This window comes from Palaemon carinicauda, chromosome 9 (genome assembly GCF_036898095.1).
Source record: "Palaemon carinicauda isolate YSFRI2023 chromosome 9, ASM3689809v2, whole genome shotgun sequence".
In the NCBI taxonomy this organism is placed as follows: domain Eukaryota; kingdom Metazoa; phylum Arthropoda; class Malacostraca; order Decapoda; family Palaemonidae; genus Palaemon; species Palaemon carinicauda.
The window spans coordinates 59,362,907-59,389,787 of record NC_090733.1 but is presented as its reverse complement, the minus strand read 5'-3'; the positions used below and the strand labels follow the sequence as shown (position 1 = coordinate 59,389,787).

At 34.0% G+C, this 26,881-nt stretch overlaps 1 protein-coding gene across 1 annotated transcript in view; it reads right to left on the bottom strand.

Moving 5' to 3' along the window:
* LOC137646438 (uncharacterized) overlaps positions 1–26,296 on the bottom strand; it is a 242,213-nt gene extending 215,917 nt beyond the window's left edge. The window contains 5 exon segments of the mRNA XM_068379538.1: positions 7,058–7,148; positions 7,151–7,206; positions 7,209–7,323; positions 25,187–25,405; positions 26,063–26,296. Of these exon segments, the coding sequence (XP_068235639.1) occupies positions 7,058–7,148; positions 7,151–7,206; positions 7,209–7,323; positions 25,187–25,405; positions 26,063–26,296 (715 nt within the window).
* Between the last annotated feature and the right edge of the window lie 585 nt (positions 26,297–26,881).

Here is a 26,881-nt window from a genome sequence, read left to right as displayed (position 1 = left end):
AAGAAAGAAATTCTCTCTTTGCTAATATCAGATATTCTGATGCTAACAAGGACTTTTTCTTTCAAACAATTCTCACAAAAGTATTATTTTGACCTTATGTCAGTTACTATAACGATATCACATGAAGAAAAAACTGCTCACTCTTTTAGTTTCTCCATCTGGGCACATAAAACGGGGTTCTTACCGTTTGATTTCTTTGTGTCAATTGATTTTTATTTTAATTCAGCACAATTTCAGAATAAATTCAATGATTATTAGCTCTCTCTCTCTCTCTCTCTCTCTCTCTCTCTCTCTCTCTCTCTCTCTCTCTCTCTCTCTCTCTCTCTCTCTCTCATGAGTGATGATATTGTAATACCGGATGACATCAGCGTGCCATTGAATCAGCTTTTCGTAGGCGCAAAAAAAAAAGGAAAAAAAAAAAAAAAAAAAAAGAAAAACAAGACGAAACTTCTTGATTTGGCCTCTGGACAAGAACTTTCTGTACTGACTTTGTCCATCTATACAGTCGTGAAACCATATATAGACTATGACCCCTCCTGCTCGCCCAAATAATTTTTGTTCAAAGGCTTTTCTTGGTGCATTTTAAAACGAACCAAAAACGACGTGATGCACGTGTTCTACTATTCGTAACCTAACCCTTAACAAATTACTCGAGATAATATTCATTTCGGTTGATCAAGATTTACAGATATTACTTTAAAGTATTTTGGGGATTTTTAACCTTGAAAGGCGGCATTTTTTTTTTTTTTTTTTTTTTTTTTAGTTCTGCAACAAACTTATGAAAGCATTGAGTCTGAAGTCTTGATCATTTTGGAGAAAGATTAAACTTTCGATATTAGTTAGGTCTGCCATCTCAATCTCCCGCATGTCATCATTTCCATTTTCTTAGCAGGATGCTTTATTTCAGCTTAATCGATTTACCCTGCATATAGCAAAAGACATTTTTCACATAACATTTTTTCTTTAGAAAAGGAAAAAAATTCCACTTTTAATTTGTTATTACATTACTTCACTTTTTATATCCATGATTTTTGACTTGCATGAAAATAATGTCCAAATATCGTTATATGTCTAATTGGAGTCACAAATGCTTTCATAAAATCGACATTCACGTGATGGATAAGCACGTCTCTAACCAGGGAGAATACGTGTTAGTGAAAGGCCCTCAAGTAGGCTATATACATGGCATCATTAGTCTCTATCAAACAAATCTGTTCAGGTTCAAAGTAGACCCTCAAGGGATTTCACAAGGAAAAAAACGAAAATTTTTTTTAACTGTGACATAGAATTAAATTTTTTTCGCACTTGCGAGACTTCTGGCAGATTAGTTACAAACGTCTATGTCGAGTAAAATATTTATAAAGGAAAAATATTTTATTCTCTCTCTCTCTCTCCTCTCTCTCTCTCTCTCTCTCTCTCTCTCTCTCTCTCTCCTCTCTCTCTCTCTCTCTCTCTCTCTCTCTTTAAAAGGGGTTAAAACAGTGAAATTTCCCCTTTTTATCTTTCAAGCTTAAATTAATACATAACCAAACACAGAAAGGTATTTTTAAGACCTCCATTTAGGCAGGATTTGATACGTTAGTTTACGGTCACCTTTGACGGCTAATCTCCCTTTATTAACATATTCTGTTAATAGACCTTGATTCGCACTGTATTCATTACTCTCTTTTGAGATGAGGAATACTAGCATGTATGTTATGAAAAAAAAATGCAAAGACAAAGAAGGCTCCAGGGTTTTCTAGTCATATATCTATTCTTTATGATCCCTCCGAGAGTTGCTCTTATACACTAACTCAATAGTAACTATAGGCTTTCTTTTGCTTGACGCTTTGGCATATTGTATAGAAATATTGTTATAATCGTATATATATATATATATATATATATATATATATATATATATATATATATATATATATATATATATATATATATAATATATATATTCACAATAACTAGGCAATCAGTTTTTCCTTTCGAAAGTGCCTCATTTTCTGTTACTTGTTTGTTCCGGGTCATAATGACTTCCATTTCCTTAAGCCTTACCCAAACTCATCGCGACCTGTTCTGCCTTTCTCGTTCCGTTCTGTTCTTTCTCTCTGTATCTCGTGGACAAAGATAAATGTTTGAATAATCAGTTGTGATGTAAAACTATAAAAAACATAAACATATCTGTATGTCCTGTTCTTGCTCTTCTTGCTCCTCTCACTAGCCACTGTCCGTTGCCAAATTATTTCTGAGTCTGTTCCGTCCTGCATTGGCTCGCTGCTTTATTGGATATTACCTGCCACCTACGTCGCCCTTGAAGGACGTATTAAAATCCCATGATTTCCACTGTCTGTGAAGCCACAGAACTGTGTTCTTGGACTACATCGTGCTAAGAAAATTCTCTCTCTCTCTCTCTCTCTCTCTCTCTCTCTCCTCTCTCTCTCTCTCTCTCTCTCTCTCTCCTCTCTCTCTCTCTCTCTCAGCCTTTGCTCATTTGCAAGGTGCAACGATGATCTTGCAAGTGATGCTTGCATTGTCATCCGTTCTAATGATTTTGACATTCACGGAATTGATAAAATATGGAATCAGCACGATTGCTTTCGTGTACAGCACCGAAATTTCATGAATTCCACCAAAGTCTCTTCCACTATTCCTAAGCGTATCTGGGTTCAACGAGTATCTCCTTGTCTTGATTTGTATAATCGAAGTAATGCTTTTTATAAGCTATCTTGTTGTTGTTGTTATTTTTAAAGAATCTAATGCTATCTCGGAGTTATTTTGCCTTTTTCTTATATTTTGAGTTGTAATTTGGGTTCTGTTAGAATCCATTATGATTGGTGTAATTTTGTGCTCTTATGGTATAAAGAAAGATGATTGTTCACAGAGCGCAGGGGGTCAACATACTTTGTTACAGAAATTTCCTTATCTCCAGCTAAGTTCAATGGACATGTGCTCGGTAAATTCCCTAAAATGCTGTCCAAATTAGTGTCCTGGATTATTAAGTAATTGGATATATCAATTTTATTTGTATAAGAAGATCGAAACTAGAAAAGTCCTGAAATGCTAGATTTACACATCAAATGAGATCTAATGTGATGATTTTAGGACATTATTCATTAGGCTTATTTATGTCGTTCTACTACCGCTTCCACTGGCACATTAATGTGATTCTCTCGTCTTGACGGTAGATACTGCCAGAGTCAAGGAATTTGTTGAAACAATGTGGGCTCGTTTTATTTTGGGTCTTTCCTTTCCTCTAATCTTCTTCTTCTTATTCTTCTTCTTCTTCTTCTTCTTCTTCTTCTTCTTTTCTCGGATATTCTTCCACGTGTAATTTTTTTTGGGGTAGACACAAAATACAGACTAGTATGAGCCTAGAAGCTGAGTTAGATATCTAACACAGCACAGGAATTGAAATAATCTTTTATGTTGTGCCTGGGTTGTCTGTCTGTTTGTGGGACTATTCAAAAGTACAATCATGCTTAGAATCTTTGAAACAAAACAGCCGTGAATCCGTTAAGGACGCAGTGGCCAGAACACCAGGTGCAAACTTGGCAGAGTAGAATGAAGGTGTCGACTTACTTTAGTTGTGAATTCGGGAAAGGAGAAGGCGAAGGGGTTTGGGGGGAGGGGACCTGGCACACGTGAACACATGCACGCACACACACATACTCTCCCCTCACACCCTTTCCCTCTCCATCTACCCACCCCTAAAAGTCCAAACGTCCCGAGAAGTAAATTCAACCTTGCTACTCTCTCTCTCTCTCTCTCTCTCTCTCTCTCTCTCTCTCCTCTCCTCTCTCTCTCTCTCTCTCTCTCTCTCAGACCAAACCCAACCGAACCTTCATGTGGATTAATAATCACTTGGAATGAATAAAAAAACGGATAGATTGTTTCAAAAGAGTTTTAAAATCGTAACAATAAACAATTTTCATACACGTCACAAATTTCTTGAAAAAACAAAAAACCTAGAATTAAGGTTATAATTCTATCGTATGGATACATCCATTCGATTTTATAGGATACTTGATTATTCTCCTACCAGGCATCAAATTAAAAAAACTGCATAGGCCTGTTAGCATTAAATGAAATGGTTTTATTGGAAACAGTGATAATAGTTAAAAAAAAAAAAAAAAAAAAAAAAAAAAAAAAAAAAAAAAAAAAAAAAAAAAAAAAGAGGAGGAAGCTTTGCACAAAACTCTGCGGAAAACATAAGCCATATTTCTAACACACATGACGTCTCGAGAATACCTATCTTGACGCTTCGTCTCATACTATTATACTGTAAGTTCGTTTATAGAAAACTGAAAGAGTGTCGTCAGAAATTATGGACGACGCATGATTATTCACCATAATTATATCTATCTGTTATTCGTTAACAGTAAACACTTCTTTGACCTTGTGGAACACTGATGAAATGACAACGGTGAGACTATTATTATTATTATTATTATTATTATTATTATTATTATTATTATTATTAGCCAAGCTACAACCCTAGTTGGAAAAGCAAGATGCTATAAGCCCAAGGGCTCCAATAGGGAAAAATAGCCCAGTGAGGAAAGGAAATAAAGAAATAAATAAATGATGATAATAAATTAACAATAAATCATTCTAAAAAGAGTAACAACGTCAAACCAGATATGTCTATATAAACTATTAACGTCAAAAACAGATATGTCATATATGAAATATAAAAAGACTCAAGTCAGCCTGGTCAACATAAAGATATTTGCTTCAACTTTGAACTTTTGAAGTTCTACTGATTCAACTACCCGATTTGGAAGATCATTCCACAACTTAGTCACAGCTGGAATAAAACTTCTAGAATGTTGTGTAGTATTGAGCCTCATGATAAAGAAGGCCTGGCTATTAGAGCTAACTGCCTGCCTAGTATAAAGAACAGGACAGAATTGTCCAGGGAGATCTGAATGTAAAGGATGGTCAGTTATGAAAAATCTTATGCAACATGCATAATGAACTAATTGAACGACGGTGCCAAAGATTAATATTATTACTACTTCTGATTCTACTTGCTTCTACATTTTATCATTGCCATTGTGAATTATTGAGTTGATGGTGTGTTTATAAAGATATAATTCTTGGAAATATTAACTATTAAAAAAGAAATTCAATTTTTAGAGGTGTAGGAAGTAGATTGGTACCTGATGGTCTGTCCCGTTCTTAACCCCTTTTACCTGCTTGCAAATTATCCTTCCTCTCTCTCCAAATGAAATATGCCGAAATGGCATTCAGTTCTAACAATCGTATCAATTGATTTATGGTAATCACAGTTATTCACTTTTATTTCCGTTATTCAATTAACAATCTTAGCAGAATCTTTATCGTCAAAATCATTAATAGAATGAACAAAATTTCAAAATCTAAGGAAATATATAAATTGCTAGTAACATGGAGGAATAAATATATAAATTGACAAATAAACAAGTAAATATATTGATGGTAACATACAAGAATAGATAAAGAAATAGACAAATAAAAGGTAATAAATTAATAGTACATGGAGGAATAAATGAAGAAATAGACAAATGAATAATTAATACATTCAGAAATAATTTCGGTAAATAAATAAACAAATGAATAAATAAATGAAAACAATAATTAAGTAAAAATGTGAAAATCAATTATTAAGTAATACAATAACAAGAGAAACATACTTGCGAGCAGTTTTTCTTCATTATTCCAATACATTTCATGTAATAATAAAGGCAGTGAAAACACAATGTTAAGCCATTATTCTGTGGCCGTCTCCTTTAAGTGCAATCTCTCGAGGTCGAGTCAAGTAATTTTGTCAGTTACTCGAGTCTTCAACAGAGGTTCGTCTCGCTTCTTCTTACTATTTGTTACTCGAAAGACATTCCTTCTCCTTCTGACTGAACAGCAGTGCTTCTCTCTCTCTCTCCTCTCTCTCCTCTCTCTCTCTCTCTCTCTCTCTCTCTCTCTCTCTCCACGCAACATAATTTCATAGACCTTTCGTATTGTGTAACATACTTTAATTAAACAGTATTTTCGTGGACATGATTGTTATTCTTGCAAAAAGTTTTTTTTTTTTTTTTTTTTTTTTTTTTTTTTTTTTTTTTTTTTTGAAATAGCAAATATGTGCCACGTTAAGCATTTTCATTCAATGAGAGATTTTTCTAATAGAGGTTCTAAGTCATACGTGCTGCGATATATATATATATATATATATATATATATATATATATATATATATATATATATATATATATATAAGTATATATGTACTTATATGTATGTATTACAGTACACACACCACTAACACACACACACACACACACACACACACACATATTATATATATATATATATATATATATATATATATATATATATATATATATATATATATATATATAATATATATATATATATATTTATATATATAAATATATATATATATATATATATATATATATATATATATATATATATATATATATATATATATATATATAAGTATATATGTACTTATATGTATGTATTACAGTACACACACACACTAACACACACACACACACACATAATATATATATAATATATATATATATATATATATATATAATAATATGTGTGTGTATATATATATATATATATTATATATATATATATATATATATTATATATACAATATATATATATATATATGTATATATATATATATATATATATATATATATATATATATATATATATTATATATATATATATATATATATATATATAAGTGCGTACATGTGTAAAAAAAAAAAAAGAAGGAAAGGATGATAACTGAAAATTCATTGATCAAAAGTTACCGAAAACTTATTAGGTGATTGTCGTTTCAGGTTAAAGAATCTCATAAACATCTATTAACTTTTTTTCGCGTACAATTTCCTTTCTGTCAAAGGGAATGAATACAGGATGTCCACTTCAACGGGCGCAGGATAGAACTTGAGGGCAGCTGCTCGCCTCGTGTGTGTGTCCGTTAATTAGAAAGTGTCAGGGGAAAAGCAACAGGCGTTCGTGTGGTGGCGGCAGACTTACTTACCTTTCAGAGTGGGAGGTTTGGTGCTGTTCTGATAGACTGATCGACAGCTCCTCCATATCCCAGTATTCGAGTGAAGGAAATAGCGTTTCGTTGTTCGTTCATGTAAATTCCATTTCCGGCATCGACCACACCCCAGTAATCAGTGGAAAGGCCACCACCCATAACAGCAATCCTAAGGCTAACAACCCAGTCAACCCGAGGAGGACGCGCCTCTCCACTAACACCGCGTGGGCCGCCTCCCGGTTGGCCATCACTCCACATACTAACTAAGGCGAGTGCTGGTGCAAGGAGGAGGCAAAGTGCCGTGGTGCCACTGTTGTGGGAGGTGGCGCCGATGAAGGGAGACAGAGGAGTAGGACCAGCAGGAGGTAGAGGGGGGCACAGTCCTAGTTTGTTTAGAAGGTCTCTCTCTCTCTCGTCTCTCTCTCTCTCATCTCTCTCTCTCTCTCTCTCTCTCTCACCCTTACTATCAGGTTCCGCTGTAAGATAGCTAACTGCAACAAATTATACAAAATGAAAGCTAAAACTCATAGACTGTTGAATAAAATAAGCACGGTCCCCATCCACCCTACAATAACATTTAGAAACCTATTGTGTTTTCCATTGAAATTATAAATTTCTTTAAATCAGTTAATGGCGTGATGCATGTATTGTAAGAAGTTCCTAACAATATAAGATATTCGAGTAATAGATTAATATATATATATTATAATATATATATTATACTATATATATATATATTATCTATATATATATATATATATATATATATATATATATATATAGTATATATAGATATAGTATATATATATATATATATATATATATATATATATATAATATATATTATATATATAGTATACATATATATATATATTATATATATATATATATATATTATATATATATATATATATATATATATATATATATTATATATATATATATATATATATATATATAGATATATATATATATAATACTATATAATATATATATAGTAATATATATATACTATATATATATATATATATATATATAAATATATATATATATATATATTATATATATATATATATATATATATATATATATATATATGTATATGTGTGTGTGTGTGCGTGTGTGTATGTAAGGAAAATGGGCGCAAGAAATAAAGATTTTGGCAGAATATTGAAAAAAATGTAATGATTTGGAAAATATAAAACGATTCCCTTATAGTTCAATTATACCTGCGCACGAAATGATACAACAGATGTTGTTACACAAACTTTTTTCACTAATGATTAAAGCTGACTATCTTACTGCTAAAGATAAGCATACACACCCATACATAATGTATATATATATATATATATATATATATATATATATATATACTATATATATACTATATAATATACATATACATATAATATACTATATATATATATATATAATACTATATATATATATATATATATTATATATATATATATATCTATATATACAGAAAAATATTTTTCATCATCCCTTCTGTCTAGAAATAGAATAAGGCGTCGCTGCCGCATACAGGGTTGCCTGGAAATGTACATTGAATAAATGGAAATAATATCTATAATAAAATGAAATAAAAACAACATTTTAAAAATTTTAAATGCCACAACACTTCAGAAGATTTCGATGATTTGTGAAACACGATAACATTTGCCTTAAAGACTTAATCTCGTGATTGCTTGGCTGTTCACAACAATTCATCATTCTCGTGTCACAGAGGGAGACAAAGAAGAAAAAGGAAAGAAGTCCACCTCAAATCCTCTAGCTGCACTCACCCAAGCCACCATACTCATACACATACACACACATACACACACTCACACACACACAAACACACACACACACACACACACATATGTATATATATATATATATATATATATATATATATATATAATATATATATATATATATATATATATATAGATAGATAGATAGATAGATATACATAAGTGTGTGTGTATCTATGTGTATAGAAATCACGAAATCTAACACGTGATGGTCATCCAACATGTATAGTATATGAAGATTTTTTAATCTAGAATTATTCCTTCAGTGAGGTCCTCCCAAATTGATTGGTACCATCCATGAAATTTACTATAGAAAATTAACAAAATAAAAGCATCTTGAGTTTAGACGTTTTGTATATAGAGAATCACATAAATTCAAGTTTTAAATTCAAGTTTTCCACATATAAAAAAAACCTACCAATAACATAATATGTACATTTCTGCTCTGGTCACTATAAATATAAAGTGTTATTTTTTTTTCTCCATGTACCTTAGAGCACTTAAAATGTAAGCCCCTGAGTACATAGAGGACGAGTTCACTAAGATTGAAAAACTTGCTACTAATCTCTGCTATCCCAAGATTTTCAAGAAAACTGAATGGAGAAAGCTAAGTGTCCAGTTAGAGAAAAGAGAAACAAGGGATATTATACTTTGCCATTTCATGATTATGTTTTTGATGTCATCTCCTCCTGTGCCTATTAACGCAAAGGGCCTCTGGTAGATTTTGTCAGTCGTCCCTATCTTGAGCTTTTAATTCAATACTTCTTCATTCACCATCTCCTACTTCAAGCTTCATAGCCCTCAGCCATGTAGGCATGGGTCTTCCAACTCTTCTAGTGCCTTGTGGAGCCTAGCTAAACGTTTGGTGAACTAATCTCTCTTGGGGAGTGCGAAGAGCATGCCCAAACCCTATTCACCTTCCCCTCACCATGATCTCATCCTCGTAGGGCACTCGGGTAATATCTCTTTAAAGTTTCATTTTTAATCCTGTCCTGCCATTTAACTCTCAATATCCTTCTAAGGGCTTTGTTCTCAAATCTACTGAATCTATTAGAGATTATTTCTTTGTCATACCAGGACTCATGTCCATAGAGTAACGCCGATCTCACTAAACTGATATATATAGTCTGGCATTTAAATGTAATTTTAGGCGATTCGATGTCCAAATTTTACTCAACCTAGCCATTGTCTGATTTGCTTTTATCAGTCTTTCACTAAGCTCTAATTCTAAAGAGCCTGTATTGGAGATAATAGTTCCTAAATACTTAAATGATTCTACCTCATTAATCCTTTCTCCTTCCAACGATATTGCATCTTCCATTGCATATTCCGTTCTCATCATCTCTATCTTTCTTCTATTTACCTTGAAACCAACCTCGTGTGATATTTCATGCATATTGGTAAGCAAGTATTGCAAATCCTGTGGTGTTTTGATAATAAGCTAATTACAGCAGCATCAACATACTCTAGGTCATATCCTTCTCCACCATCTCCGACTGATCTACGCATTACAAAATCCACGAAGAGGATAAACAACATAGGTGACAACACAATCCGTTGGAGTACTCCGCTGTTCACTGAAAAATCATTTTATAGGACTCACATTAACATTAACTTTACACTCTCTATGCTCATAAACAGACTTAATTAAATTCCCATATTCAAGAGGAATTCCACAAATTGACTGGTGCACATTATCAAAGGATTTTTCAGAACGCAAATGCCATCAAAAGTGGATTTTTATATTCTACGCATTGCTTTACATGTCTCAAAATGAAAATCTGGTCAGTAAAACTTCTACCTTTTGAAATCCTATGTGTTCATCACTCTGCTTTCCATCTCCAGTCTCTTTAGAATGAGCATAATATATATTTTCATATCAGCTGAAGTAAGTGTTATGCCTCTGTAATTATTGCAATTAGTCAGGTCTAGTTTTTTTTTTCTTTTTTTTTTTTTTTTTTTTTTTTGGGGGGGGGGGCCATTTTCACTAATACTCCTAACTCCCATTCATCAGGTTTTGCTTCTTTATGCCATATTCTACAAAATAATCTTGTGAGTATTCTAATGGTCACTTCATTTTCAGCCGGTATCATCTCGGCAGTTATTCCATTGTATCCGGAGGATTTCCATCTCTTGAGTTTTTTAATAATAGCTTCGATTTGAAGCACACTGAATTTATTCATGGGCGCATCAAGGTCTTCATCAGCTTTAGGTATATCAATCAAATTTTTTCCCCTCGTATCTCCTATTCACAACCTCACTAAAGTGTTCCATCTAACGTTGTCTTTCTTCATCTTCTGTTGTTATAACAGACCAATCTCTCTTTTTGATGGGTATAAGCTTCTTCTTCTTCTTTGCCCCAGTAGAGATTTCCTTAATAATTCTATGAGCCACTTTCTGAATTCATAGCTTTGTCATCGTCATCTGCTCTACTGTCTATAAATATTCTCTTCAGTAATTACTGGCTTTTTTTTTTTTTTTACATTACTATCAATACTGGAATACTTAGCATGCTTTACCTTGTAATGCTCATTACTTTCTCGAAAACTTTCAATTATCAATTTATGTCTTCGTCTCCTTTTTATAGTATCTCACGTATCATTTGATACCCAAGACTTTCTCTTTGTAACTGCGTGTCCAAAAACTTCATTATCTCATAAATGTTCTTAACATCACACCATTCTTCATTAATTGTCTGCTCTTCGTATATTAAAGTCTGTAAGACTGCAAATCGATTCCTACATTCAATTCCAAATGTATGTCTGTGCTCTTCTTCTAGAAGCCTAGTTGTATCAAACCTAGGTATTCTAACTACCTTTCTGTTGCATGCTTTCAGTTTTAATTTCTATAGGGCAATGATGTACTCGTGATCACTACCAATTACTGGACCTCTATAGCTTCTTATGTTTCTCAGAGTCCTCCTTCTCTTATTATTAATAGTAATGTAATCTTTTTGATTTTTGTAATTGCCTCATGGTGAAGTCCATGCACGTCTAATGACAAGATGGTTTGTTGAGCAGAAACCTATGAAATGTGCTCCATTTTCATTTGCAACATCACCAAGACCCTCGATACTCATCATATTCTCTATCCCTTGATTATTCCTTTCAACTTTAGCAATGAAGTAAAAAATCACAATTTTCATATCTTTCTCTGGGATCTCATCTATTACCCTCTGCAGTTCTTCGTAGTATTCATCTTTCCTTTCTTCAGGGAATCATTTGTTGGTGCATATCAAACTATAATAATTATATATATATATATATATATATATATATATATATATATATATATATATATATATATATATATATATATATATAACATATATATGCATATATATATGTATACATATGTATGCACACACACACACACACACACACACACACACATATATATATATATATATATATATATATATATATATATATATATATATATATATATATATATATACATATTTAGTCTTGATCTAAAGTTACAACATTTTTCACTTGGGGCCAAGATATCCAAATTATATTTCATAATTCACTCTTCACTTGCTGTGACTTCCCAATCTGATTCATGGTTCTAACATTCCAATTACCAATTTTTTATTTTTCTTTAGCATTCATGAACCAGAAGATTCTTAGCACCCTGCTAAGCCGGGGACTGGAGTCCATTCTGTCATAGCCATTTCCTTGTGATGCGCAGTGACTATCAAACCAAGGTAAGTAACCTCTGCGGTCCCAAACTAATTCGTGTAAGATCAACCGCCAGGTATCAGGAGTAAAAGCCGAAGAGACAGTTTGCCTATCGCCTTAAACCCAATCCGTTACCATGCTTCCAGTGACTTCATCGAGATTTAGGGGGGGATGGGGGGGGGGGGGAGGTGTCAGCATTTCATCCATACCCCAAGCTCTCATCACTCCACCAAATATGGATTGCAGTGGATATCCTGCCAACCACGTACTTTTAAAAATATGTCACTTAAGAATAGTTCTGGAAATTATAATGATATAGTATAGAGTATACCTGGTTCACATTGTAACTTGCTCTATGTCGGCCGAACACCTAAAAGTATTTGTGTCAGAACAAAACAGCATAAGACGGTCGTCTCTAGGAGATTTCTTAATAATGCTTTGGTCTCCCACTTCTTAGGATTTAGTCAAAGAAATGGCTGGTCAGAGACAAGTAAAATAATTATTGTAAATGAATCTACCTAAAGGAATATTTTTGAATCCTTATTAATTGTCTGTAGGAAAGGTGTAAATTTAAATCGAAGTCTTGTCTGTTTTCCATTAATCCGGTATTTTTCAGTTATCCTAAACCTGACTTATCTGGAATTATCAAGAAATTGATAGCAGTTAGATTCCCATCTCCTGTATAAATACGATGTCTTTGTATATGAATTCTGATTGTGAGTCCGTCATGTCACTAATGTTCGAAAGTACTAACTCCAGTTAATTCTTTTCACATTTGCTTTCGTGGCCATAATACACACACATATCTATCTATATCTATCTATCTATCTATCTATCTATATATATATATATATATATATATATATATATATATATATATATATATATATATATATATATATATATATATGTATATATATATATATATATATATATATATATATATATATATATATATATATATATATATATATATATATATATATATATATATATATATATATATATATACATATGCCGAGAATTTAAATTATTTTTGTAAAGTCTGCTGGATAGTTTGATCTGAAGCTAGCACGAACATTTTCCATTTAACAAGATTGACGGTTCAATAACCAAAGACAGTTGTGAATCTTTTTAGAGTTCTGTAACTTTCCATAAAATGTATTTAGAGATATTAAATAGTTTTTTAAATGAATACTTCTTACATTACATGCATCATGCTTATAAAAAACAGTTCTGTACTTTTTTTCTAGGTGAGCTTAATAAAAAACCTGAAATGTAATGAGTTTGTATTGATATATCGTTATCTTCATCATCGTTTTTCTTAATATCATATACATTGGAGGATACAATTGTTGTAGATTATGGTGGATACTTTCAAGATACCTAAGCAGGAACCACCAAGACCTCAAATTGCCGTTAGCCACATAAAACTCCCTAAAAGGATTCGCTGCCACAGCTGCCCACCTAGGGACGACCGGAAGACAAACACTGCGTGTCTCCGGTGCAAGAGTCTTGTTTGTCTGATCCACCAGAGTGTCCTCTGTCCAAACTGTTGCGTCTGTCCAAACTGTAACGCAGCGTTATTTGTAAGTTACAACATGAAAATTTTGTTTACTTCATTTTTTATTGAATATCATCAAATTTTTTTTAGCTAAAATATTATATTGTTTTACAATTTTTTTTTTCGATTTTATTTCCCTTCAAAAATTTTTTTAGGGTCAGAATTCTAATTCTATAGTCGTAAAATAATCGACAATCATCCAGCAACCCACCATACAATTTTTATGCATATCCAAGAATAATTAGATTAGTAAATAACACCTTGAAATTGACATACCCTTCCTACATTTCAGGTGGCAGATTAGGGAGTATGAGTCAGTGTGGTTGGCGGCCATTTTGTGGACATATTCGAAGCGTAAGTTGCCCTATCTATATATATTCGTGTTCCCTATAGAATTTGTGATATTTTGGTATATTTTTACCTGCATAAATATCATATTATATATTAAATATATGTATTTTTTTTACATAATTTCTAAGTACTCAAAAAATGATCTTTAGATATGGCCCCTGGTATAAATGTAATTTACAAAATAATGATTTTTTTTACATATTTCTATTTTAGGATAACATATGTTTATTCCCTAAAAAAAATTAGCCACTTCCTATTTCATTTGGGTACCCAAAAAAAATTCATGAAATTTGGACAAATTTTTTTGGCCTAAAAAAGTTACCCTATTTTTCTCATTTCAGATCTTCACCTCCATGCGTCCGACTTCATCCAAAATATATCAAGATGTGTCCTGAAAATTCAAGAATTAATTCCTAAAAGGATTTGTGTATATATGTATAAATTTTTTTTTTATGAATTTTTATGTAAGGTCTTTTTTTCTATTTAATTTTTTAAAATATTTATAATAAATAGTTTTTCTGCAGATGAGTAGTATTTATCTTTACAGTAGTTTTAAGCATTCATTGAATTTTTTTTTGGCAAAAAAAAAAGGAGGTTACTGCAAAAACAGATTTTTCAAGAATTTTTTTTTGCGTCGGGGTCGCGCGCGACCGAGTATACCCTTAAAGGGGTGTCCGAGGAGCGTACCTATCTAGGGTTAAAATTACGTTAAAAATATGTTTCCTAGGAGTGTGACTGGATATATATTTTAGTCATAGCCATAAACAAGTGATTAAGGATGAATAAGCAAAAAGGTATATGTTAAAAAAAAATACATACCTAACGGACATAGTCAAAAATAAAGAAAAATGCATGGAAAATACAGATCTATATATGGCATATTGCTAGCAAATGGTTATGAGGTACCCTAAAAAAAATTGAATGTACATATGAATTGGTAACTTGTTGAAAAATAGTTGTTACCTTTGTCAAAAATACAGATTATCATAATATGGTAACAGATAAAGAATATTTGTTACCTTGGTAAAGATATAATTTCATCAAAGTTGTTATTAATGTGCACACAAAAAAAAATTCCTGGTACGTACACGCACCACGGTTTCATATATATATATATATATATATATATATATATATATATATATATATATATATATATATATATATATATATATATATAAATATATATATATATATATATATAGGTATATAGGGCTTATATACTTTATTAGATGCCCAAAAGATACTATTTTTTTTAAACATATAGGGCTACAATATTTTATTAGGTGCCCAAAAAACACTTTTTTAAAATGTTTATAAAATGCAATGTCCAAGAGTCTCTTCAACTACATATTACTAGCGTACTAACCGCTTTTCATACAGTTCACAGTTCCAGACAATTTTAAACCCCCGAGTCAAGTGAAATGGCCAATTTCAAACGGCTCTAAATGAAAATGCTTTCAAAGCAAATGAAGTGTTGTCTGGACATGGTAAAACGTTCTCTGGAGCTCCACCTGTTTTTGCCTTAACCTACGCCAAACAAAGATGTTAACGGTGATAAAAATCATCACCATAACGCTGATTGATGCCAGCAACACGTAGAAACGAAGTTTCCCCCCTGCATAAGTCGGTGACGGGTGGTCCATCTCAGTTAATTTCACCAACCGATTAGCCACTCATGCGTTGTATGGGAGAGGTAAGGATGGGATTGTAATGGTTCACGTGGAATTTGCGAAGTAGGTCCGTTTCCTGATGAAAGTGTTAATTCCTTGGACCGTGTAATTCGTGCACGTACCGCTGCAACCTTCAGCTGCAACGAAGACCTGGGAGTGGGACATGGATCCGTCCGGGCATGATACATTGAAGCCGGCCTTGTCGTATCGTATCCACGAGCTGTTGTTCAATCTGCAATTGAACTTATTATCGTCAAAAGGATAAATTTTTTTCAGACAATCTTCATATGTATGGGAGAGAGCACCGTTTAGCATTATACCTAACTCGCATGAATCCATTGATTTTTTATGGAATTCAAAGGAGTCAGCTGTACATACTTTATTATTCATTGCTTCTGAACAGTGAGTTAATTTATCTAAGTCTCTAATGACCGTATATGTTTCCTTATCAGGGGAAATCAATACGTGTCCAGTCAAACTGGATATTACTGGACTTGAGTTATTCATCATGAATGTTGGGAATGGTGATATTTTGTATGATTGCTAGGCATCGGAAAAATCAAAGGGAACTGTAATCATGATCCTGTAATTTTCAACGCTTTCTGTAATTAAGCTATAATAAAATTCCAACCTATGGGCGTCTAACAAAGGAACATAACCTATTTTCTTCCGTCCGTTCTCCAAAATTAACGTTAAGTCTTTTATTGTTAAAAGATGCGGTGATAAAACACCTTTAGTCGCTAATGTAATAGCTTCCACATAGTCTTTTGATTTCTCAATAAAGTGTGAAATTTTAGTATGGATATGATCTATTTTTTAATTATAATATGTTAACGTTGCCAGCAAGTTTTGTACTTCCATAATCTGACTGATATTACTAGAATGTTCGTTCACCAAACTCATTATTTGATTAACTGATGTTAATTGATTCCTTAGTTCTGATAAAACTAGTTCGTTTTCATGTTCTAAAAACTCAATTTTCTTATTTTGATTGCTGATTTTAAGACGATTTGAAATTCCTAAGCCTAAACTTGCAACAGATCCAAAGATGTTTAGTGCAGCAAAAATAAACGGGTTACGTTTTTCAAGATTATTGTGTCTTACTGTCCACATCAAAAGGTCACGAGCCAAAGATTCTGCCTCGTAAGTCTTATTTTGCAAGTCGTGGGATAGCATCTCTGCCACTTTTAGTGTCGGTGCAAGCGAACTCTCTGTATTAAAAGGAAAATGTTGTTTAAGCATTTTATTTAATGAAGCAGCATACCTTGAAATGTCGCTCTTTAGGCTAGTGACATCATTCTCTGGGAGGAAAATAGCTTGCATATTTACTTCTATAATTATATTGCTTGCTGTAATAAAAACGTCTTCTGTTCTTTCTACTATAGTGCCATATTTAAAATCTATATTTTTAGTTTTAGGGCTCTTCCCACACGAGAAAAATGTCTGAGCGAACAATATCACTCCTAACAATAAATACTTCCTTTTGGAAGCCTGCAATGAGAAAAAATATATGTAATTACTCCTGCATTAAGAAGAAAAAAAAATGTTTACATACAAATATTATAAAAGTTTCATAGATACAAAAATTTCCCTCACTTCCTTCTCTCTTATTTTAATTTCTTATGTGAGCCAATGGTACAATTCTCTCATCAGTGGGTTGGGATACATTTTGAACTCTAAATCTATTGGCCGCTAATGTTTCCAAAATGTTAAATGGGCCTTCAAACTTAGGTGTCAGTTTGTAATTGAGTCCTTTTTGTACATTTACCTGTATGTATACATTATCACCCACGGTATATGTTTTAGTTGGCTTCGCTATTTTATCACGATTCCTTTTCCTTATAATTTGTGATTCTTCTAAATTCTTTCGAAGGATATCATATCGACTTTTACTTGCATTTATAACTTCCTTTAAAGGATTTGATAAATTAGTTGTAGACGTTAATACATGGAAAGGCGTTCTAGCTTGGGTACCATACAATGCCTCGTGCGGCGACATTTTAATCGATACATGATATGAATGATTCAGAGTACTCAGTACCGCAGGTATTGCAATATCCCAGTTGGGGTCTGATCCCCCTAGTGCAACTCTTAGTATGTTTAAAACCTTCCTATTCGCTCTTTCCACTAGCCCATTCGACTCTGGGTGATTGATCATGGTATTGATTTTCTTTATGCTAAGTAATTCACACAATGAGTTAAGGAAATGATTATTGAATTCTCCACCCGAGTCTGAGATTATCATGTGTGGAATTCCATGTTTACAAATGTAGCACTCTTAAAACTTCCTAGCGCATTCAATCGCAGTTTTAGTTTTAAGCGCTATTAGTTCTGTATCTCGAGTCAAAGCATCTATAATTACTAAGAGGTGCTTATTTCCTCTGTCTGACTCGTAAAATCTTGTTAATAAATCTAAATGTATTCTTTCAAAGGGTTGATTGGGCATGGGATAAGGCCCTAGGCTAACAGGTGTTTTCGTGTGCCCTTTGTTTTCCTGACAAGGGCGACAATTAGCTATGTGCTTTTTTATATCTATAAGCATCGTATGCCAATAAAACAATGATTTGGCTTTCTGTGACATTATGGAGAACCCCGGGTGTCCATGCAATGGATTTGCATGCAACCAATTTAGGATAGTGGGTATAAGTGAGATTAGAACCACTACCTGGTCGTTAGTCACCTGTGGTGTATTGCGGGTTTTCATTGTCTCGGATCTACACAGAATATTGTCTTTGATTATATAATTCTGCTGCGTAATCTTTATATATTCCTTTTCCTTATGATTTCCTTTCAAAGCATTTATGATTTTTTCTAATTTCTAATATTCTCTTTGATCAGTCTGTATTAGTTCAGCGCTCCAGCCCAGATCTTCCTGTTCAGATACAGTTTTAACCATAGGAATGGATGTTGATATATCTATTAATTCAGCTAATGGCTCCGTACAAGATGACACGGGGTTGCATAATAATGCATCAGCAATGATATTTGCTTTCCCAGGTAAGTATCCAATCCTCACACCAAAGTCTTGGATGATCAAATGCCACCGAGTTCGTTTGGGGCTGTGACTAAAGCCTTTAAAGAAGTCGGTTAGAGGCTTATGATCAGTAAGAACCTTGACGGGATAACCGTATATTATGAACTTAAAATGCACTAGTGAATTAACAATAGCTAGCCCTTCCTTGTCTATTACTGGGTATTTACTTTCGGAAGGTCTCAGTTTATGTGAATAAAAAGCTATCTGGAAAAACTGTTTGTCATATTGCTGAAGCAATACCCCACCTACTCCTAAGTCTGAGGCATCTGTTGCAATGAAGAATTCCTTACCGAAGTCAGGAAATTTTAAGATAGGAGAACTACACAGTTCATCTTTCAAGGTATTAAACGCCTGTTGATGCTGCTCAGACCATATGAAATCTACGCCCTTCTTCGTAAGGTCAGTTAGGTGAGCGGCTATTATTGAATAATTGCGTATAAAACGCCTGTAATATCCACTACACCCCAGAAATTGCTGTATTCCCTTGACATTAGTAGGTATCGGAAAGTTACGGATAGCCGACACCTTATCGTGGACTACTTTAAGACCTTGGCTAGACACCGTAAAACTAAATAGACTAATTCTGTTTTGAAGAATTCACACATACTAATCTTTATTCTTAAGTTATGCTGCCTTAGTCTCTGTAGCACTAGTTCCAGTTTACGTAGATGTTCTTCTAAGGTATTAGAAAAGATTACAAGGTCGTCCATATAGGCATGCAATATGTTCCCTAACAAGTCTCCAAACACTATGTTAATCATTCTAGTAAATGTTATGGGAGCACAACGTAAACCAAAAGGCATACGCAAAAATTCATAATGTCCCCTGGCTGTGCTGAAGGCAGAGTATCAGATACTATTTTCTTCTAATGATATCTGGTGAAAGCCTTTAAGTAAGTCCAAACTGGTAAAATATTTGTTGTGACCTAGCAAAGATAAAATATCGTCAGTACATGGCACTGGGAATCGATCAGGAATCGTTTCCTCATTTAAGCGACGGAAGTCTACGCAGATACACCATGTTTGATCTTTTTTCGGTACAACTATTAATGGAAAATTATAAGGGCTGTTCGATTTCCTAATGACTCCTTCTTCTAGCATTTTACCTACTTCATCATTTATCTCATTCTGGAATTTCATAGGGAGTCTGTACGAGGGTACATAGATAATTTCTGCTTGTCTTTTAACCTTATTTGATGTTCTATGACATCTGTTTTACCTAAGGATCCATCCGTAGTGGAGAAAACATCATGATATTCAGTTAAAAGTCCAAAAAATTTCTGCTGAATTTCCTCTTCTTGAATGTCTTTATTGATTTTATTTTTAATAGATTGCAAAAGGGATTCATCTGCAACTGATTGAGCGTGATTGATTTCAGCGACTGTAAGAATACGATGTTTATAAACTTCTACATCCAAGATATGTTGATTTTTTTTAATTACTAAAGTGGTATTTAAATGATTACAGACTTCAATATTACATTGTTGTTGTGAGCCGACTGTATAAATAGCTTGTGTGACGGACAATCCGTTAGTTTTCAAAGTGTCAGAAAGGATTAATATTTCAGATCCCGGCAAAGTTTTCTTTACTCGCACTATTATATTCGAAGTTACGTTCGGCTCGATAGATTGCGTGCAACAGCGGTGCAAGATGGTATTACGGGTGAACGAGAATTCTGTTGGGTCGCGTTTATTATTTCTTTATTCATGAGACAAGTGATTAGTTCTTCAACGTACGTTACTGTTTTATTTGTCGTCTCCTTTTTATCCAAAACTGATTTTAAGGTATTAGAAGACTTATAGAATTTTCCTTTGATATACACGCCGTGTTTGGCAGGGGCTAAGATAATATTTTGATTGCCCATAGACAGGTATCCTATAATCACAGCTGGGTACATATCAATGTTTTGTACAATGATAAAGGTATTGGCAAACGTGCACTTACCGACCTTGTACTGAACATGAGTTACTCCTATTACATTTAATTCATTATTTCCTATACCCTAGAGCCTTACTCCGGACTTCTTTATAGGGAAGTTCGAAAATAACGAGTGATGAGTCCTCAAATCCATGATATTACGTGGACTACCAGAGTCAAAAAACAATGTGAAGGAACGGTGTTCTAAATTTACAGCATATAATGTTGGTCGTAACTCATTTTGACTTATTATTGCGTGAATTTGTTGCAAATCTACGGGAACCTGCACTGATTTATTTGATTCGGCCGTGTGTTTCATAGGAAAATCTATTGCCTCACAATGATCTGATAAATTATCAAATGGAGTATTTGATACAAGGGATATTGATACGAATAACCCAACATCACTCTCTTTCCCATTGGAGTTAATTATGTGGTATTTGATTTGCTTTGCACATTCTGAAAATTTGTCTGACCTTGCGAGTTCTGGCTAGACGGCCCAGGAACAGAGTTATTTGAAGCACTATTTGTTTGTTTTTGATTTTGAACTGCACTGCCGTTTGGCTGTTTCTTCTTATTGAACTGAGGATTTTTCTTTTTATTTCCATAGGGAATTGACTGGGGAATTGACCATGTGTTTCTAGGATTCTGTTGTTGATTACGCGAGTAGCATCGATTATATGATTGAGTTGAGCTATTATGTATCGAACAAAATCGCATTCTGCAGTCTGCAATCAAGTGACCTTAGCGTTTGCAATTATAACACGTCATCCCTGCAACTTGATTATTATTAACTACATTTACTTGTTGTGGCTTAGTTTCAATTTTTTGCAAAAACTTGAGTAAACAAGGGATCAAGATGAGTACACTTAGACATGTGTTTCTTTATCTGTTTATATACATCTAATTCTGTACTTTCGGGCGTTAGCTTTTTATCAAAACACTGCACTAAAGCCTCTGGCAACATAATTGTCATGCAAGTTAAATACATTAATCGTAAGAAATCTTTCATGGCAATGTTATCTCCTGTAACCCATATGGAATTACCTAAAATATCCTGATATTCATTAAGCCTATCGGCAATGAGAGCCGCTCGTTCTATAACATTCAGATTAGTCATAGAGGCTTGATTAAGTGTATTTCTTAATGTTAAAACTACATCTAAGGCTTCCTCACCCCCATAGATTGCACGTAGCCTAACTTTGAAATCGTCCCATGTAACTGCCTCTTGAAAAGAGGCACTTGCATCTCCTTTAGCAAAGTCTATAAAACCTTTAGCTTCTTGTAATTGTACAGATGGGTCTGTGATACGTTTTGCGTTTAAATGAGCGTCTACTGATGATATCCACGACTCGACATTCTGAGGTAAGAACCCATTGACCCAACCTTGAAAAGGAAGGATAACTGATCTAGCACTCACTAAAGTTACTACGGGAGCGGGGTTACTCGGTCCGGGAGTGGGGTTACTGGGATTCACAGGAGGTGTCATGTTTACTTTAACTTTTTTTCTATCTCTACGATTCCTTGCGATCCTATCAAAATCTCTATATGGATACAGACGTCCACTGCGTAAATGCATAAGCACTATACAATAAAGATATGTTGCAGATTATAACAAAATCCCCCAAAATAATGATATTAGGACAAAGATATTTCCCGAGAACTTCTGAGAGAAAACGGAATTAGCACAAAGAGCAAAAATTCTAGACGAGAATTCGAAGTTGGATATAGATTCCTTTAATGAAGGAAAATGAAGATTTGCAAATAACTCACCCCAGCAATAATGGACGATCGACTCGTGACCAAAAACACTTCACTGCAAAAAATTGAATGAATAAAGAATGTACTTAGCTTCTGTATATATGGGCGAAGATCGATGACGTTATTTCCTCTCTCTCTCTGGTTTTGCAAGTTTAGCTGGGTGATGAATGTTTCGACTTGATTTCCCATCGTGCGTTGTTGAATGTTTTTCTTCTGGATGTGATTCTTGAATGTTTGTTCAGTAAACATTGATATAGTTGAAGGAAATTCCTTCGTCTTCTTAAGATGTTTTAATGATGTATGTCGATTGAAGATCCAGTTCCTCAGTTTATGTATGATTTATAGTTGATATTCGATGAGTTCATTTCTTCGGTAGACGTAGATACTTCGTCGTAATTGTAGACTCATTACTGTTGTAACTGCTAATTATTACAGTTGTAATCTCTGGTTGTTATAGTTGTAATCTCAGGTTGATAAAGTTGTAATCGATGCCACCAATTGTTGGTGTGAGAATGTTATACGCACACATTCGTTGTTCTGTCTCATATATCTTCAATGTGATATAGAATTATTTAGAGTTGTAGGTTACTTCTTGAAATAAGTAAAAGTTAAATTAACTTTAAACAAATTTATTGTTAACTCCATCACTGGAGTATGAATGGTTTGGTCGGAAGACCATTCCGTATGAAAAGATAAGTAGAACTGGTTTAACATAGGTTTGCGTTGATAACGTGACATTAGTTATCTCAGCATTTATTACAAATATGATCACATTGGATTATAATCGGAAGCCATCTGGTTCCGGTGTAGAGATCAAAAGGTCAACTGTTTCTCATGGGATACTTGCGACATGTTGACAATACATAAATAAATGTTACCTATGCAATGATTTAGCTTGGTCTTAATTTCGCATCCTGTTATGGCTGTCGTTCACACTCCAACTCTCCTATGATCCCTTGGGTCATGGGTTTATCAATGTATTATCATTACACTTATACAGAGATAACATGAAAGGATTAAGAACTTTAATTTTTTCGTGTAATGAAATTATAAACGTGTTTTGGGGCTCGAGGCATGTCGTCCAGATGGAAGTTCCTCATTGGCAGCTTATACTTGGGATATTTTTGCAAGTGATATACCAGAGAAATTTTACCTTAGAGATATCAGCGGAGTTCTAACCTCTGAAGAGAATATCCCGAGAGATACGGCGTATAAATCAGGGATGTGTTAATAACAAGCCATGGTTATCCTTCCCCGAATAGAGTTAGCCTTATCTCAAAGGAAAGGTGAGGGTGGGATATGTAGGAAAGAGAGCCGTTACAGATCCCGATCTCAATGTGCTTCAACTAAAGCGGTTCCCGTTGATCCATTTATTCCATTCCCCTTCACAGTCGCCATCTATGACAGTCGCTTGGAGAGTTTCTGCTAGTTTTTCTTAGCTTTTGGAGTGATTTTCGATCATGGATGCTTTGGTTTCTTCTTCATCGACTAATAGCCTGGTACGAATATGCTACAATCGTTCAGTTAGTGACAAGTTTTTGAAATATTGCCTGAAGATACCCAAAACCATACTCTATCACTTTTGAAGCCCGACCAAATTTTTCGGAATCATCTTGTGGCTGGTCTGGCACCATTTCAAGATGGCCGCCGAAGGCGACAACGAAAAAATTAAAATCTATTTCAGGGGTGCAAATAATGATTAAAGTGAATGTTTTTTACTAATAATTTCTCATTGATAAGTAAAATGAATATTTTCAGCCATTTCTATGATTGCCTTTGGCCCCCCCCCCCAAAAAAAAAAAACTAAAAAGGTCCTTTTAGTCCAAAATTGGACTTCAAAATGGACCGAAAAGTTCATCTGGCATGTAGCAACACTCTGGAAAGCTCTCAAAGGGTACAATTATATTATATTGTAATTTTTACAAATATTTATTGAAAGTGCTTGATTTTGCTACAAATCAGATTTAATATAGGGTGAAGCATATCTTACTAGTTGATTAACATGTGACTTAGAATCAATTTGTATCACATACATATATGGCATAAATTATCATTTTATACACATAAATATTTGACGCATACAAGGATTTTGTATCACAAGTACAGATGATGTATAGAGTAAATCTAAATTCAATTATAGTTTATTAAACATCTCAGACATAGAGCAAGTCAGTTTTTTAGTTTACTGGTTCATTGTTGATGCACATTCCTTGGCAAGCGCATAAAGAAGTGCATCTCATGTGATTTCTTGTACATTTGAAGTTGCCTTTGCAAGCAACTTTGCAACCACAACTTATAAGCAAAGCACACCCAGTACTTACATCTGGAAGATTGCTCCAGTGGGGTACCCACATCTCGAGTTGATCATTCCATAACCATCCATACTCAGCAGGGGACAGCATAGGTGGTTCTTTCTGTAGAGACTGCGACCAATAATTGGCAGCAATTACTGAGCACTTGACATGCTGGAAGAGGGCATGCTTGATGGGTGGTATGGATTCAAGAGGCTTCAGTTTTTTTGTGAACAAAAATCTCCTTGCCTTATTGACGCAATCAATGTTACATTTAGGGTCATACTGGATAACAGTAAATCTTTCTATGATAGACATGAAATCCAAGTCAAGGCAAAGTTCAGAGGGATTGTTAGTTAAGGTAATAAATACCTCAGTTAATTTATCTCCTAGAAGATCCCAGGCAGCCCATGCCTTTTTCTTACCAATGTTTTTGTGGGCAGATGTTTGGTCAGACCCGTTAGGGCATAAAAAAGCAATATCGCATTGCACCTTTCAGGTCCCAGACAGCTACTTACTTCATGGATAGGAATATCTTTATAATACTTCCCAGCTCCAAGCCCCACCCACAACTCATCCAGTTCCATTTTTGGAAAAAGTGGGTAGCAATCACAACAACATCCATATCTACAGTTCTCAAAAAGGCTATCTTGTGACCCTGATCGGCTGCATGATTAAGATGCAGAATTATTCTAGTGTCAGCCTCCTCCTGTGTACAGGGTTCAAATGATGATAATTCGCATTCTTGATTAGACAGAACAAGGTCTCCTTTGGTTGATAAAAAATATGTTTCATCCTTAGCGGTCTCCCTCACCCCCTCACTTAGGTGTTCAAAAAGCTACTTTTTATTTTTAGTATCCATAAGGAAATCCTGCCAAGCCTTGGAATTGAAATAGTGGAACCTACACGTGTCCTCTTTATGAAAGTTCCTCCTCTCTTAACTCTTGTACCACTCTTCAGGCTTTGGTTTCCAAGACCATATGACTCCCATATAATATCCACCCTCTTTATCATAACCATAACGGATAGTTGGCTCTTGAGGAATGGAATCAAGTTGAGATGAGCATAGTCTTTGAAATTGTTTTTCTTCATTCCTGGCTTGACCATGTGTATCACCCCTGCCATATCCAAAGCAACCATGGTGGCTCTGTTTCTCAAAATGTTTTTACCTGGATTGGGGATACTTGGGAGACAACCTATTATAGCAGCTTAGTTCCAGTTGCCAATTTTTCGAAAGAGTTGGAGGTTCTGGAACACACTCATGTTGGAAGAAGTCATCTTGGTCTGATTCTGATCTGTCTTTAATTGACATAAAATATCTTGTAACAAAGCTCTAGGATCTTTACAACTCTGCCTCCTGTTCCTGCCTAATATTGCAGGTGGATGATTCTGTAGAGTATAAAAGTTGTTTCTGGGGATAATATTGGTAATAACTGAAATTTCTGCTTTCTCTATTACTTTTTCAATATAGCCTTTGGGCTGAATGTCTCCACGGGGTTTAATTTATTTTATGCTTTTGTATATTTCTGGGTCATAGATCTCACCAGGAGTAATAGAAACAAATTTACTTTCAGTTTCAAGATAAGGGTTAGCCACAAGGACTCATCAACAACCTTGACCATGGAAGTAAAATCTTTAATGAGGTTATGTTGTGCAAATACTGATGATTCTGGGTGTTCTTTTACCTCGTATCAGTGTGTCCTCCGATAGCACACTCAAACTCAT